Source organism: Oreochromis niloticus, linkage group LG20, assembly GCF_001858045.2.
Source record: "Oreochromis niloticus isolate F11D_XX linkage group LG20, O_niloticus_UMD_NMBU, whole genome shotgun sequence".
Taxonomy (NCBI): Eukaryota; Metazoa; Chordata; class Actinopteri; order Cichliformes; family Cichlidae; genus Oreochromis; species Oreochromis niloticus.
Window position 1 is genome coordinate 25,257,945 of NC_031984.2, and position 17,253 is coordinate 25,275,197.

The window sequence follows — 17,253 nt, forward strand, 5'->3', positions numbered from 1 at the left end:
GCTGTCAATCTGAGTGGGTAGCCGGCAGGAATTAGCTAGCAAAACGGCTAATAAGCTCCCACTCATGACAACTAGCTGGTACACGGTGCTGTTCAAGCCACATATCCAACTTGTCTAAACTCCTCTATTTAACTGAGCCTTAGTTAAGACGGAACGTGTGAAGAAAACGTAGTCGAGATGTGTTTCAAACACATTTTCACTTCCGAGCCATTCAATTAGCTGTCGTGCTAGCTACTAAGCCACCTTCAAGGAAGCCTGTACAGCTAGCTAACATTTGTAGTATGGCGTACTGGTTGTAGTTGCTAAGCCACAGAAGTGTAGCAGACTGGATAGCCGCAAGCAGTGCAAGTTGTACAGGTTAAGCCGTTTGTCAAGCTAACTTACTGCTGCGAAGTATGAGTCACTTACGTGCGATTCAGTCTCCCCGGCTAAACTAGCCAGTCCCCTCCTTCCTGGTGTCTTCCTTGTTCGCTCTTATTTCGCGTCTTCTTTTAGCCAGTCTCTCTGCCAGTGTATGATCCGTATCCCTCCACAGAAGACACTTGTCGAACGTAAACCCAGCAATTTTACGTTACCGTCTCCTTACCCTATCTAACCTTTGTGGTGGGTATTTCCTGTGCAAACCAACTGTATAGGGATGCTGGCTATTAAGTTGATAGGAGGGGAGTTTTAAAAAAAAAAAGAAAAAAAAGAAAGAAAAAAAAAAACACTCGACTTCACCGTCGCAGCCAACAGCGTCCACGCACTTTGTGAGGGAGGGACTTGCTGTGGCAATAAGGCAAGAGCTAGCTAGCTAACAGGCTAACTGGCTGAATTGCTAACTAGCAATTGCTTGTTTTCTTTTGGGAACTGTCGCCACTCTCCGCAAGACACCAAGTCAGCTGCTGCAGCCAGGTGACAGAGCCTAACCTTGCTGTTCGCAACGTTATGCCACGCCGCCGTTAATTACAACGCAAAGTACCCGCGAAAATACTGTTTAAAACGTTACTGTAGTAGCAGCACTGCTAATGACAGCACGAGAACCCAGCAAAATTAAACGAAACACGTTTCCTCCCTCCCGGCGAGGCAACCCACGGCTCTACACGCACGAATGAACCGCTGGCTCCGGAAAGCATGAGGAGGCGTGGTTACACAGTGAGCAGAGAGCATTTGACGTAGAGTGACAGAAACCAGGGCCAATTAAAATAAAATTTTGCAATACCACTGCCAATTACATACAGCTCTGGGATTAGACGCGGTAGAGAAGGCAGAACCATATTTGTACAGTCACAAGAGCACCACACCTACAGAGATGGCCTTGACAATTTGGTAAAGGTGTGTGTTTGCGCGCGCGCGTGTGCGTGCGTGTGTGTGTGTGTAATAATTTATACATTTTTTATATATGTAGACGCTGCTGAATGTGAATATCTGCCTTTTTCCAGCTACCAATGGGGTGTCTCTGAGAATTATCATTATAGTTAGGAGGACAATGCTCAATTTTGTTTCACTGTAACCCAAGTAACACACATTTTCCTGACAAATTAAATGCTGACATGGGATGATATCAAATAGTAAACTGTATAAAAAGCTGCAACAGAAAAGCTTTCTTGAACGGCCTTAACCTCGTTGTTCACTTGCTCTCATCACTTTCTAATTTTCGTCCTTAACCTGGTATCTATTATCCTTTCCTTCTTTCCAGACTCTCTGGGCTTTCATAGATATGTTCAGATTAGACAACAGTCTCTGCTATCACCCTCTGAGCTAATACATCAAATCTTCATGTAACCTTCTGAATGTCATTTCCTTAAATGCACCAGTCTATATTTACTTCTATTTTCATACACAGAGCTCTGCTGAATTAGTGTACTACTGAAGGTTGCTGTTTCCCTTTCCATATTCCTGCCTTTGTTTACTTTGTTTTATTGCAGATCTTCGGTGAGTCCACCCGCCTGCAGAAATTAACCTGTCATGGTGCAGTGGGGTCACTGAGGGTGGATCTGAAGTATTCTGAGAGTATTGCTCAGGACCATTACAGACCATGTCGCATCTCCTCTTCCATTTCTATTTCTCAGCTGTCACCAAGGTAAATCCGTTGCCATGGCCACAACGAGCCCGGATTTAATTCCTTGAACCGGTTTCTGATTGGCTCAGGTCTTTGTTTCCAACAAACACGGGAAAGTCTACCTCCAGGCTCCCCCTGCTGGGAGAATGAACTCAACATAAAACAAGTAAAACGTTTATATATAAACATATACCTCCACATTGTCATTGAACAGGTTAGATTGTGGAAAACGATACACTGTTGAAATCAGTTATTGTAAACCCAACTTCCCTATCCCTTATCCTGAGAAATCACCTGTGTATAATTTGTATATATGAAATGGCCCAGGGTTAGATTGTGTATTTACCACAGTGGCATAATATACAGATTTAGAGTGTGGATTCTGGCCATGGTTTTCCTGGAAGTGTCATCCTTTGGGAGTTACTGCTAATGTGGTTCTGACAAACTCTAAAAATGTCTCAAGGAGAGCTACTAACCTACATTTACTGGGTAAAGAGGAGGAGGAAAAGCAGAGAAAACAGGGAACCAGAAGAAAATTGGACCGCTTTTGTATTTATCCTTTCCAAACACTTAAGTCTTGGACTTCAGACATACACCAACTTTCACTTTTATTGGTTATCAGGTGCTGACAACAAGATGGACGAGGAGGAGAGAAGAGTGATGATAGGTCCTATCTGATACGCTTCCATTGATGTGCTTTGCGTGGCTTATTAGGCTTCTAGCAGACTTTGTCTCACCTTGCATTAAGGCAAATAAACTCAAAGAATAATGTTAAACGACTCTACGACTGTACTTTCCATGGCAAAAATCTTTGAGCAGAAAAAAATGGTAAAGGTGGAAAGCCAAAACAATTACACATAAGTGATGTTTTCATGTTGCCACTCTGAGAATACAGTCAGCTTTATTAAACAAGGTGTTATGTTTGGTTAACAAAACGACACGCAACAAAGAGCTCAGAGATTTTAATGTGAAAATTGCCAGCAGAAAAACTCAGAATGATGCAGAATGAAATTCAAAAATATTTCTATCAAGTATGGAGTTTAGTCTCCTCCATTGGATAAATCTGCAATGATCCACCTGCAGATTATTCATTCATTAGTCTGTGTATCAAACCAGATCAGAAAGGAGATTTCTAGAGTAGTTAAGACAGACTAACAAATCAAACCTCCCCCAGATTGATTCATCTGAAGCTCCAAACAAAATCCACGTCCAGATGTCTAAAAAACTTGACTTCCAGGGTTGCTCTCCAAATGTTCACTCCACCTGCTGGTAGTCCTTGGAGATGGGCTTAGGGCTGGCTTCCTCCCAAAACAATCAGCTGACTCTTCAGGAATGAATCTAAGGCAGTGAGGTACAGGCAAAGCTAAATTGGACTGGAATTTTAATTAAAGCCAGAATAATGCTAGCAGCAGTGTAGTGCAACAGTCTGGCAGTGAATGATAAGCAGAGCTGGTTTTAAGTACTGTAGATGAGGGTGATGAAGGTAACGAGCGACAGGTGTATCAGTTAGATTTTTGTTTGGCCATGCCTACTCCTGAGAGGAAGTAAGAAGAGTTATTATGCACACACACACACACACACTGAGGCTAGGGAGAGGTAGACAGAGCAGTAGCAGAGAGACAGAGAGAAAGGTTGGTCAGCACTTGGAAGGCAAGACGGAGCTTAACACAAGGACCTTAGCTTGTGGACAAGAGAAGTCAGAGTACATTCATGCTCCAAGACTGAAAAAAACCCTAGAAATCTCACACCAGTCCTCGGTTCATTCATGCTTTGCAAGTGTGTGTACCAGTTCCAGTACCACATTCATATAACCAAGCCTGTCTTCAGTGAATTGTATGAGCCAGTACTGCCACCTACTGCCTGATGCGTGCTTTTCAGCCTGGCTAACAAATGCTGATTTTTTTTCTTTCTCCCAAGGTAACTCTTTAGTTTTGCTCATGAAACACTACTAAAATCAGGTCGACCAAGCCTACTGACCTGCGTCACACCTCACTTAACCCCGCAATATGTATTACTGTGTGAAAATCTACTTTCCAAGCTTCATTTGAATCAAAATGTTTTTTCTTTGTTTACACTCTTTGACAAATCTATATGTGAAAAATTCTGACATGTGATACTCTGTTCTTTTTTGTAGAGTAATAAGGTCACAATCTACATGTGATTTCAAAATAAAATAATAACAATGAAGATGACTGATAACCTCCCCTCTTTACGCATACCCAGCCACATAACAGAATCAGAGACAGCAGTAAGTCCAGCCAGCCAGCCTGTTCAGTTAAACAGTTATTTATTCTGTAAGAGAGTATGGACATTATCAACAGTCTAGTAACAAATAGGTTACCATTCAGCCATTCAGAAGTATTTCCATTATTACATATTATGTACAATTTTGTGCCAGATTTGAAGTAAAATGTCAAATGCTGACACTAAACCTATGAAGTGACTATAATGCATCAGTGCGAAGTATGAGAAGTATAGGACGATGTAAAATCAAAGTGTGCACTACGGTCTTTTAGAGGTGTAGAAAATGTTTAAAAACTGGCACATTTTTCACATCAACACTGTTAACATAAAGTACATCCAGTACTACATAAACTGAGAAAAAAAATTAATAAGGAAGACTCAATAAAGTTTTGTCATAAAAAAACAAAACAATTTCTTTTTTTTGTAGGTTGTGGTTTATGGTCTCTAAACACTAACCATTTGATTGATTTGATATTGCAAATGCAAGATTACGATGATGACGTTAGGGTTTGCGTTTACAATTTTGTCCACAGTGCCAAAATTTCTCAGTTTATCAAGATGTAGAGCTTTTCCTACCCAGAAGGCTACTGTGCCACCCTTAAAAATCAAAATGAAATTCTGACACAAACGCAGACTAAAGTAAATCTTGGACTCTCTAAGACAGACGACATAACTGTGAGACTTTCGAGAGTTATAATTTTAACCTCACAGCACTTAAATAATGTAGCCGTTCAATACACAGTGGTCAGAATGGAAAACTCTGCATGTTATTTCTGTTGTTTTACAAACCCTCGTATTATTATTATTGTTATTATTATTATGTGATTGACTGAACTTCCTGTCTTTGCTGTTGGGTCCCACTGGGAGCAAAACAAACAACTTTAAGACAACCCAGCAACACTGTTGTCATATTAGCAAGCCAAATGCATCACTTACTGTGTTAAATATTGGATTTCTCTAAATGGCTTAGACAAAACTGGTCTTTAAAGATTCTGGGAGGTATTTATGTGCTGTAGCTGAGCCTGTACTGAAAGATTCGAAAACAGTTTTCAACCCCATCCTGCTTAGACCCACGATTAAGACAGAAATTTAGACAGACATCAGTGAAAACAGGCAGACAGGAAGACGATAAGCAGAAAGACACAATTACTCAAACAGGAACGGAAACAGATGTGACGACACAGACGCACGCACACACACTCAGAAAAGAGTAAACAGAGAAACAGATGCTTCAAGTGCAGAAAACACTCACAGACTCACACGTGAGCATAAAACCACATTCATTAGAGTAATAAGGCACAGACAACAACCAGAATACAATTCAAAAATAAATGTACAAAAGTTATTGTCACAAAATCTCTTCAATTATATGAAATTAAAAATATTCCCAAATTTATTTGAGTTGTTTTTTTTTTATTTGCTTGAAAACCTGATAAGTTTATTTTTTCTTTCAGTAGATTGCGTGTTGTATAAATTGCGGGCGTTACGTAAATGTTTTGCACTCATGTTTATTTCATTTTAGATAAAGATCAAAATGAGAAAACAACTTCCTGAAAATCAAATTTGATAAAGAAGTCCAAGGCAACAAACCTTAAGCAGTAACACCCTTTGGTTGTTTATCATTTCTTTAAAAATATATTTTTAAAAAGAACAAAAAAAAGTCCAATTAAAATCTGGAAGTTTAAACAATCAAAAATCTTTGACAAACACAATGTGTGACGTTTTTCAAGACATCAACTTCAGTAGACAGCGTTAAACACTCTTATCAGAAACACTGCCATACATTTTCTGGGTTGCTTAACTGTACAAACAGACAACCGTAACCAGTTTCCATAACAACAAAAGGGTTATGAAGTCTCGAATAGATGGGAAACACAATGAGCGACCGGATTGTGGTATAAAAAAAGTGCCTTGTCGTGATGTGTTATCAGTACTTTGATGCCTATACATTAAATGATTTCTATAAATACAAGATAAATAAAAGATATGTAAAATACAATGTAGTCTTCATTTCTTCATTAGCATTTCTATGTACAGAGTATTACAATTGTGTTCAGCAACCAAGCAGCATGACGGCTGGAAACAAATCAACTTTGTCAAAACTGTCGTTTAGAACAGCAAGATTTGAGCTGGGGCGTTGCTCCAAAACACAGTTATCAACAGTTTGAAAAATGACGATTCAAACATTTAAAGGTTTACGTGTTAACAACCTGGAGCATCTGTTTTTGTTTCTACACACATGATTACGACAATAAGATAAAAGTGTTTTCCTGGATTTACATTCACTTTGGAAGACGACCCCTTCAATTCTTGCTGCTTTCTTGAGCACTCGCTCTAGAGCCCCATTCATGCAAACTCCGCACTGAATCTTTCAAGTGCACTTTAATCTTATAAAACTACATAAGGACTGGCCTGTGCACCTCAGGCTTATTAGCATAAAACAGCTCTTCTCTTAGAAACAGTCATACAGTCGAAATAAAAAAAAAAAGACAAACATTAAACTGAAGCGGCCTAATCACACCACCATGTAGGCCAGCTGTGACACATTTCTTTACGAAAGCCGCAGCCAAATTAGATTGAGTGGTTTCCTGCCCTCATTCTTTTCTCTACTTTAATTTGAACTTCCTAAGCCTAAAAACTGAAGGAGCTTAACAGTCAATAATATATGTGTACATTTATAGAATTCCTTCTCTCACTCCATGCTTGTAAGGATACATATCAGGGGAAAGGGGGCATCTGATGACTTACAAGCCTTCACAAGATATAAAGACAATATAAGGGGACTGCACTTTATTAAGGAAGGACTAAAATCCAGTGAAAAGGTTTTGCTTCCATAGCGAAAATCCACAAACCCATGTGATAAAAGGCCTTGTTATGTCTTAAAAATCATTCAATGGAAATAGTATGTTTTTGGTCCAAACAGTAGACCAGACAGTCTTTTTTTTTTTAATTCACTGAGTGTGTGCAGCTCTTATTATTCACTGTGAGCTGATGATGCTAATTATTTGCTCTCTTATCTCAGTGCTCACACAAAAGGGAATCCTCAGAGCAGCAAATGGACAACCGGCCCTGAAAGCACACAAACGTCTGGCACACTTCCTGTAGCATTAATGAATCCACATTTTTACTCTGAAAGAAAAAAAAAAACAAAACAGTGCTGCCATGGTTACTGACAGCTTTTTTCCTCTCATCTCCTTTTACTTTCTCTTCTCCTCTCACCATATCTCCATCTCTCTCCTCCCCCGTAGCCAGCGACAGCAGTATTATGCACTCATGTAGTCTGACAGGTAGAGCTTTTTGAAATTACGCAGGATCCTGCGAGGCTGAAACAATCACGCTGATGCGGTGCAGCAGGGGTGCTATTATGAGTTTGAATAAAACTGGGACCGCGCGACACTTGTGTGCGCTGTTCCTGCTGCAGCCTAATCAGGAGCAGATTGTGTTTGAAGGGCTGGTGATAAAAACCCCTGCAGTTCAGTTGAGGTTAAGGGTCTGACTCCCATCGGGACTGATGAATACATTTACATCTCCATCTATGTCTGCACCCGCTGCAAAGTAATCCAATATTTGTTCTGGCAAAGTATTTTTTGATGCCTGTAAAAATAGAGAAGAGGATGCACTTACATCCTTAAATTCCTTCTATTTATTACCTCTTTTACACTGATTTGTTTGCTTTCATGTCTCATGTTACATTTTGTATTCAATGCTATTTTTTTTTAACATTATGTAAAGCACTCTGCTGATAACGATGAATTATTGAATTTTCTAATGCAACTCAATAATACAGCTGACGCAGTTCAGTCTGAAAACATCAGGAAAGATGTTAATAGAAGAAGAAGGAACCACATCAAAGTTTGTAAGTAAGGGTCACATTTAAACAGTGTGGTGGAAAGCTAAAGCGTGTGTCGCGCCTGACTCATTTCAAATCAGGAGGGCAAAAAGCTCTTAAAGATGTCAGACCTGGAAGTCAAACTACTGACCTTATGATAACCTCTCCTCCCCACAAATCCCCCCCCCCCAAAAAAACACATGGTCTACTGCTTAAGCCAGTCCTGATAATAGCGCCTTTCCCCTCATCATCAGTCATTTTATGTAATCTTTTCACACTGGGAGCAAAACAGGGTTGGGCTAAAATGTCTTCAATATGACATTTTAAATTGCTCCTTCTGATTGTTTTGCTGCGATGTAAAAGTCTTTCTTGTTGGTTAATGTTGCAGAAACCCATTTTCTGATTTAAAGCACACCAGCTCATCTAAAGAAGAAGCTGAAAAAAGAAAAAAGATTTAATGGCCCCTTCCTCCCACCTACATCTAGCACCCTTGGTCTCAACCATATGGCCCAAGAATCAGAAAAAAAGGATAAAAATAGTATCTGAACACTTTACAATATAACCTGTTGCAGCTCTGATAATTGGCCACTAGGGACAGCGTGGGTGGCTGATGGTACACAATGTTTGAGTATGTAGTAGAACAAAGGCTTGCATGATGGATGGAACAAAGAGTACCGGTTATTGTGGCTAAAAAATAAACAAACAAACAAACAAAGAAAAAATAGTATGGGTGAGACAAGGCGGGGCAAAGGGAAGAGACATAAAGAATGAGAGTCCAGAAATTGCTCTCATTCTGTCAATCTTTTAGTGGTCACCGTGGTGACAACACATGTCAAAAAGAGAAAGGGAATCTTCTGCCACACTGCTGCTGCTATGACTAAACAAGAGTAACGGTCACCGTGGTTACAGCAGCGAGCTTCCCCCTTCACTATGTGCATGAGTCTCTTTGAACTCCGGGTAATACCGAAAAAGGAAATAAAAAAACAGGCTGGCCAGTTGAATCTCTATCAAAGAACCGCTTACTGGATGTGTTTACCACAGAACAAGTCACTAAAAGCGGTATCACGGATGTCTGGTGTCAAAAATGAAGCACCATAAAAGACCCTAATTGCTTTCCAAGTTGTGAGCGGTGCACGTTTAATAATCTGAAATAATCTGAAATCTGAAACCTCATTGTGCTTGACGAACAGGTAAAAGCTAAGAGTATGTGACCAGTAATTACAGTCTACATGACACTATAAAATAGGTAGTTCAGAGCGTGTCTGTCTAGTTTATAATTATTGACAAACCACAAATGTAGGCTACTGTGACATTATTGCTGTGGTTCAGCTGAAAACCCACATCGAGCAAGAGCTGATTTTAAATGCTAACCCTTTGAACGGCCCCTTGTCCCCATCTTTGATGTCCGTATACTTTAAGAACATCAAAGGTTAGTTTTACAGAACAAGATTTAGAAAAAAAAGAAAAGAAAACGAAGCCAGACTGGCTGCTTCCTGGCATAAAGTCACGTAATGTTCCCCTTTCACTTTATAGCTGGGCCCCCCAGTTTGCAGCCTGAACTGACAGTGAGCTCGACTACAGCCATAAAGGTCAAAGAACACTTCACCTTTGACCTCCCACCTACAGAGCGATTCAAAGCAGTTTCATCTGAATAATTTAGCCCCATCTTACAATCTTGACTAGGCTCACATATATAGCACCTATATGGAAAACTATTTTAATCATTGGTCACTCAGTTAGGCAGATAAGAAGTACTTATATCGTCATTAGGACAAAATATATGAAGCTAGATCATCGTCTGGATTTAGACTGACTACAATACCTTATTCTCATATGATGTATCACTGTCAACCATCTGTCTTCAGGCTAACCATCTGTCCTCAGATCAAGCAAAGAGAAAGTCAGGAGAAGACTATTGCAAATAGAGTGCTTTCAGTATATGCTTCTGATCAGCTCTATAAAAGCTGCCTATATCAGAAATGTGATATTACAAAACAGCGCAGTCAGTGAGGAGGCAGGAGAGGAAGAGGAGATGGGATAAGGTCAGAGCGTATGGTGGAGTAAACTAAGGAGACTTTAAGATGGCTATTCAGTGTCTCTAAATGATAAGTTACCTATTAAGTATTCATGCATCCCTGAACCGACAACAGCTCCAAAGGTGCCGTCCTCCTTCTGTTCCTGACCGCTAACCTAGTCTGTTAATGGTAGTTGAGACAGAAACAAATGCCTCTGTATTCTGCTGCCTCTTTTATTAATATTTAAAAGATTTGGCCTGTTTATAAAATGAGAAAATGAAAGGCCATACCCATTATTGCACTTCGAACAATTGCTTTTAGGGAGTAAAGTTTGTGACAGTCTTTACTCGCTAAATGCTGCACACGAGCAGTTCAGTGGAGATTATGTGAAGCATATAAACACATGAGGCACATCCCTGATCAGAAATTTTGCCATGATGCTGACCATTGCTACAGAGTATTTACAATAAGAACTGACCCTATCGCCCAATTTAAATCAGTAGCCTGATGTACAGATAGGAGGAAGAGTGTGGGGTTTTTTTGTTTGTTTTTTGTACAGTAGCCCAGAGGATTTGCTAATAAACCTGTTATACAGAGACTATAATGTCCATCAGTATGCCCAAATATCTCCCAGACAGGAAAGTGCAGTAGTATTATTATGCCTGACGCACTACAGGAACGTGAGCAGGCGTTTTATGACGAGATTGGCAGTTTCCTCAGAGCTTCAACAGAGGTGTGCAGGCCATACATTTAGGAGCCTTGTGCTTCCTGCGATGTTGTAGCTGGGATGTGCTCTGTGATCCAGGTGGTCAGCTCCTTTAGCACGGACTCAGCCACCTCAGGGAGGTCATGGTGAAGAGCGTGGTAGCCTCCTTCGTAGATCTGGGATAACATTTAGAAATGATAAGAAAGGATCAGAGGGATGTATTTAAAACCATTTCATTTTTGTTCTACAATGCTTTTTTGGAAAAGCCCTCTTTTAAACAACTTGCAGTGTGGTCAAAGTTGCAACGGATTCTTCCTGCTTTGCCAAACCTACAGGGATTTAATACAAAAGTCATTTGATCACACCAAACATTTAGCTGTGATCAAATGACTTCCGTTTACAGCTTGAACTAACGTGGAAAGCCCCTGCATTTGGTCCAATTATTACTTTGATAAAAACATGTGATAAAGAAGCATCTGAGCCTCACAAGCACCACTTGATTCTCTGCTCCCTGCACTTTCTGTCTCATGGTGCTGCACGAAAACAGAACATTCGTTATATCTGATTTCACTTCTCATGTGTCTCATTCTCATGTCTCTTGTTCATCCTCTTTTTAACCTCCATGTGATGAACCATGTGACAACATAGTGTGTGAAACTTCCCTCTTTACAAATAGCAGTGTTAATGCTCTTGGGATTTAAGAGGTTTAAGCTGCATTTCATAATGTAATACAGGTATAGGCATGTGTTGCATCACATCACTGGAAAATGCTGCACGGCACAACATGTGCAAAATCCCCTGACTGTAAAGTCAAGGGTTTGTATATTTTTCCTTTAGTTTGCCACCCATCTCTATGTTACATTTTAATAACAATGGGTTTTAATGACTGACAGTTTCAAACACAAAGACCTCAGCTTTGTAACCTCGAATCATCATTTATAAAGTGTGAGAAGACACCTTTAATGCTGGAGGCAACTTTATTCCCCAATATTTATGCACTGTGTCACTTTCAGTTGTTGCACTTTATATACGCTCATCTGAAACTTTATTAACGCAAATATCTAATCACCTAATCACATATCAGTTCATTTAGGCATATAGACCTGCTGAAGTTCAGGCCAACCATCAGAATGGGGAAGAGACATGACCTTGAATGTGGCATGGTGTTTGGTGTATTTGGAGTATTTCAGAAACTGCTAATCTACTGGGATTTTCCGGGACACTGTCAGAGGTCAGGGTAATGGTCAGACTGCTTTGAACTGACAGGAGGGCAACAATAAGTCAAATAACCCACTAACCAAGATATGCATAACAATTTCTCTCAATGCACAATAGATTGAACCTTCAAGCAGCAAAAGACCACCCCAGTCCTGTCAGCTAAGAACAGAAAACCGAGGCTGCGTTTCACATCTGCTCACCAAAATTGGATATCAAAAGACCAGAAATTGTCTTGTTTGGTCTGATAAGTCTCGTTTTCAGCTTAAACATTCAGATTGTAGGGGGAGAATTTGGCATAAACAACATTCAATTCAATTCAACTCAATTCAATTTTATTTTATTTCTATAGCACCATGAAAGCATGAAGCCGTCCTGCTTCGTGCCAATAGTTTGGTGTGTTGCTGGTGGTGTAATTGGGCTCCTTAGTACCAACTGAGCATTGTACCTGTACTGTTGCTGACCACCATCATCCAACCATCCATCTTCTGATGGCTGCTTCCAACATGGCATGTTTTATTCATATCATGTCAAACTGGTGTATTGAACATGACAATGATTCAACAACTATGTGATGCTAATCTATCAATATGGATCTAAATCTTAGAGGAATGTTTCCAGCACCTTGTTGAACCTAAGGCAGTTCTACAGATATAGTTTTCTGTAAACCAACCATACACACCTTGATTTTCTTGTCTGTACTAGGAGAATTGTCATGCATCATCCTGGAACCTCTGATGTCACAGAGTTTGTCGGCATCACCGTGAAGGAGCAGGAAGGGCCAGCTGATGGATGGGATCTCCCTCTCCATACGCTCCACTGCCGCCATCAGCTGCATGCCAAATGATACTCGCATCCCGCCGTGATAGTTTAGCTCATCAGCGTCGTATGCCTCCACCTGACAGGAGAGAAACAAGAGAGGCCAGGGTGGAGATGCTTTAGTTTATCATCTCTCTCCACCGGATGTTGGACTGATATTGATGTAAGTTCATTCCTGCTGTTCCTCTTTATTAAGCTCAGAGAAATAATTTTGATCAGGCTTAACTCAACTCAGCAATCCTTTCATAGAGCACAAATGCTCCTTTAACCCTGTAATGCCAAGTGTTTAAGTTTTTGACACCTCTACATCATCAGTGCGAGTCTGTGTACAATTAGATGCATGCAGCGCTACTGTGGGCAATAAATTGCACAAACGTGTCAGCCAGAAGAAAAATGGTACAAATTAAAACTCATACGAGTAAATTAATATTTAATTTTTTTAATTTTAATTTGTTAGAATGCTCAATAAAAACCCCACTTAAATGTTAATGCAACTTGTAATAAAGGCAAGATCTTGCAAGCCTAATCATTTTCTAATTTCTCGCAATATATAACTATGAGAAGATATGTGTTACACATCTACAAAGGGTGTGCACAGCCTAGAATGAACAAGCAAATACATACTGTAGTTTTCTCCAAATATGGCATAACACTGAAGGGAGAAAAGTGGTTCTCAGGGAGAAAATATGGGCATGAAAATGAAAAGACTCCTGGGAAATTTGTGGCAGTTGGAGGGGAAGCGGGAACAAATGGTCGCTAATAAATGGACAGGGAGTTTTATTTAGAAATAAAAATGTGAGCGAAGCAGGATGATAAAGTGGAGTTAGGTTAAAAAGAAGCAGAAAGGAAAAAGGAGGCTACAGTAAATTGGAGAGGGAATTCCCTGTTTCTCTGACAAACATGTAGTTACAAGTAGCTGTCGCATAAGTCATACAGTTACTCATGTCTATTCAGCATCTATGTAAGCACAGCTGTGGCTGACTTTGACAGAAAGAGCATTCCTCTAGTGTCACAGGTGGCTTGACTATGATACCACATCAGCCCAGGAGACTGTGAAACCTCGTGCTGTAGATGACGTGCTTCCATCTAATCTATCATCGAAAACTTTGGGCTACAAAATGAAATAAATCAACTTCAAAATGTTTTGATCAGCGTAATAGTTTATTGTTTCTTTTCAAGCTATTTTTTTCACTGTTTTTTGTATTAAATGTTAAAGATTGTATTTCACGTTTTAAAGATAACATGCAAGAATGTAACTGCTGCAAGGTTCTGTAGCATGGTGGGACTTTGTATCTTTATGTATGTGTATCAATGCTTCACTTATGGCTCTGCATCATGATTTATCATCACTCAGTTTAAAAACATACGGTGTCTTTAGTAACACTTTGCATTTGGTTGTTATGTGACAGTCAGTAAACAGATCAGTGGACACTGCGGTGTGCATCTTGAATATTACACAACTAGTGTCACGGCGTGTTCGCTAAATAACAATGACTTGCAGTTACAGGAGCAAAAAGGACCAATAAAAAAAAGTATTCATTAAGCTCAAAAACAGCCTGTGTGTCTGATGTGATTAGCAGTTTGAAGTGTGGATGGCTTTAACTGTGTGATATGCTCTTAAGTACTGATGCCCGCTGGCTTTGGGAACAAAGGCTGTTCAAAAAGTTCTACTGATCATAAGATCGTTTGTGAGCTGATTGGTGGTAGATGATGAAAAAAGAAATATAAATCCTGCAACAGCAAATTTTATTTCTTTTTTTGACTTTTCTCCTTTCTTTTGGTGAAAGAACATCTTGAGGCCATGAACATTTATGTACCGAACTTGACTGAGATGTTCATTCCCTCTGATCCCCGCTCACAATGAATAAAACAACATAAGGCTACCGTTTCATATTCATATTCAGTTGTGAAATTGAGCTTTCTACTTTACTGAAAATACATGCAGAAAAGGTTACAGTGAGAAATCAGAGCAAAGTATGATCCACCCATGCAACTTTCATTCTAGTAACAATATCGTATCACATAGTCTCATTATGCAGTTGGATACCCGTGTGCCTAGATTACATGTTACATGATTACATCCTTTGATACATGTCAGTTTCATTAAGTGCAACTTCTTTCTTTTTATATTTATCTGCTATTGTTTATTCTTGTATCTGGAAGAACACAACTTCCTCTGACTGACTGTAGGAAGCAGAAGCAGCAGGATGTAGGAATGTTGATGTAAACTAGGCACACACACACACACACACACACACACACACACACACACACACACACACAGAGACACACACACACACACACACACACACACACACACACAGACACACATGAGCAGACTGAAATACGTGCAAAATTTAGGCGTGGTGACATGCCATGAGTCTTACAAAATATGGGTGTGTAGCATATACTGTGTTTACAAAATAACACAACCAACAGACGCACCCAAATCTGTCCTGGTGTTTGGATGAAGGCGCACAGTGCCTACAAAGATGTGGTGTTTTGGCATGGGATTGGACAATAAAGAAGTGTGACTCGACATGAGCGTAGACAATCAATGGCGGACAAATTTACACCTTGGAAATTCTATTTCCCACAATCCTCATGAGTGATATTTCAATTTCAAACAACAAGAGCACTCAGCCACCCAAAACACACATTGCCAGCATCAGTCTCTCACCTGCCTCTTGTCCCGTGAGAGCCATTTGGACTCGATGGAGCCCATAGTGAGGCTGGGCACCATGTGGTTCAGCAGCTTTGCCATGAAAACCTACAAACAGAGAAGAGCATAGCTTATTTTCATGTGACATCATTCATGAAGACTGTTTCCCTCTCCTATTTTGGTTTTAAATATTGCAGTATTACGTATTAGCATTAGACTTTTAATTCACGTTTGCATAAAATAGGGAAGAAAAAAGTCATTTATTCCTGTTAAAACAGCCTCCTCTGTGAGATTTGTCACAGATTGGCCACACTTGGGACATACTTGTATTAAGGATTCAGTGAGAGGCCATTTATGCAGCTCTAGTGATACCTGAACTGATTGTTGCCTTTGAAACACACAAAATAAAAGGTGCCAGTATTATAAGTATTATAGACATCATCCACAGTAAACCTGAGTAAGGTAAGATAACTGCCTCTTGGGTTTGGAGAGGAGAGAAAAAGAACAGAAAGAAGAGAATAATGTTTAAAGGGTCGGTGATCAGTATGTGGTACCTTGAATGGTGTTGCTGACTCCGGGTTCATCTGGACCAGGGGAGCAATCAGAACCACTCCAGCAAAATCACCAGGTCTTTCACAGGCTGTCAGGATTGAGATAGCACCACCCTATAAAAGAAATGCAGAACATATTAGCTTAATAAAAACTGTAATACAAATAATATTTGTCAAGCTATTTCTTTAAATCTATTGCCCAGATGTCACGCTTCTGTCACTTAATTTTTAATTTTTCTCTTTAATTTTATATGCTGCTTAAAGATGTTGTATATATAATATGATATGAAGATTCTTACGGTTACCAAACTTGGTTACATTATTTAAAATTATCTAGAAAAGTAAAACTTAACATATTTTACTTTGGGCATGTACAGCATTTTTTTTACATGTGAAAATCCTGGTTTGGGAGAAATCGACTTTCTTTTCTTAAATATTATAAGACTGAATGGCAGCTGCCTGGTGGTGTACAAAAAGCACATTTAATAACGCCAACATTCATGTAAATTTAAGAAATCATAGCCTACTTAAAAAAAATCCACTGATCTCTTGTTGTGCACAGCTTTCTTTATGTAAGAACTAATTTTTCTTTGTACTTCTGTCTTCATCCGCCTATCAAAAGAAGCAGCTAGCTAACAACGCAGCTCAGCAGAGGGAGGATGCTGTAATGTTTATATCCTGTCATGCTGTCACTAGCATGAGCCTCCAGTCATGAGTAGATGAAAGATTCTGCGGTGCTACAGTCGGCAGCTGTTGTTTGCTAAGGAAGTAAACTATATGACACACTAAAATAAAGACTCACTAGGCCAAAGGAAAAAAAGCACATATATGTAAAATAAAAAAGAAAGTCGCAGTCATGGAGATGTTGTTACTGGTCGCTGTGTACTGATCAGTGCAGTAGTAACCTCATCATGTATGATGTATGATATCTTCTTATTTAAAAATAGAGCATATTTTTCTCAAGGGACCCAAAATAAATAGAAAAAATGAAGAAAATTAAGAAAAAAGAGAAAACCACAGATAACAGCATTAGTTATAAAGACAATGTTTCAGTAAGGAGAGAGACTCGGCATGTCTTACTTCTTTAGTCTCCAATAGAGGAAAGGGAGTGTCTTTTCTCATGTGATCAAAGTGGAAAGGTCTTAAAGTAGGTGAAAGGTCTCGATGCGAG

The 17,253-nt window shown here is 39.6% G+C and overlaps 2 protein-coding genes and 1 long non-coding RNA gene across 6 annotated transcripts in view; 1 reads left to right on the top strand and 2 right to left on the bottom strand.

Annotated features, from left to right (window-relative positions):
* Positions 1-1,071, bottom strand: part of prkar2aa (protein kinase, cAMP-dependent, regulatory, type II, alpha A) — a 43,572-nt gene extending 42,501 nt beyond the window's left edge. For both annotated transcript variants that reach the window (XM_005478353.4, XM_005478352.4), the window contains exon 1: positions 409-1,071. The gene's annotated coding sequence lies outside the window, so the exon portion shown is untranslated. The remainder of the gene's footprint in view (positions 1-408) is intronic.
* Positions 1,072-1,169: 98 nt separating this feature from the next.
* Positions 1,170-5,004, top strand: LOC106098220 (uncharacterized). Of its 3 annotated transcripts, XR_002057697.2 has the most exons (3): positions 1,178-1,314; positions 1,908-2,207; positions 2,664-5,004. It is a non-coding gene; the product is annotated as an uncharacterized LOC106098220 (long non-coding RNA). The 3 variants fall into 3 exon arrangements; XR_003215599.1 differs by having other exon boundaries at positions 1,170-1,308; positions 1,908-4,919; XR_003215598.1 differs by having other exon boundaries at positions 1,908-4,919.
* mgll (monoglyceride lipase) overlaps positions 4,312-17,253 on the bottom strand; it is a 39,223-nt gene continuing 26,281 nt past the window's right edge. The window contains exons 5-8 of the mRNA XM_005478351.4: positions 16,086-16,196; positions 15,550-15,639; positions 12,733-12,948; positions 4,312-11,011 (exon numbers count right to left, since the gene is read on the bottom strand). Of these exons, the coding sequence (XP_005478408.1) occupies positions 10,880-11,011; positions 12,733-12,948; positions 15,550-15,639; positions 16,086-16,196 (549 nt within the window). The 3' untranslated portion in view covers positions 4,312-10,879. The remainder of the gene's footprint in view (positions 11,012-12,732; positions 12,949-15,549; positions 15,640-16,085; positions 16,197-17,253) is intronic.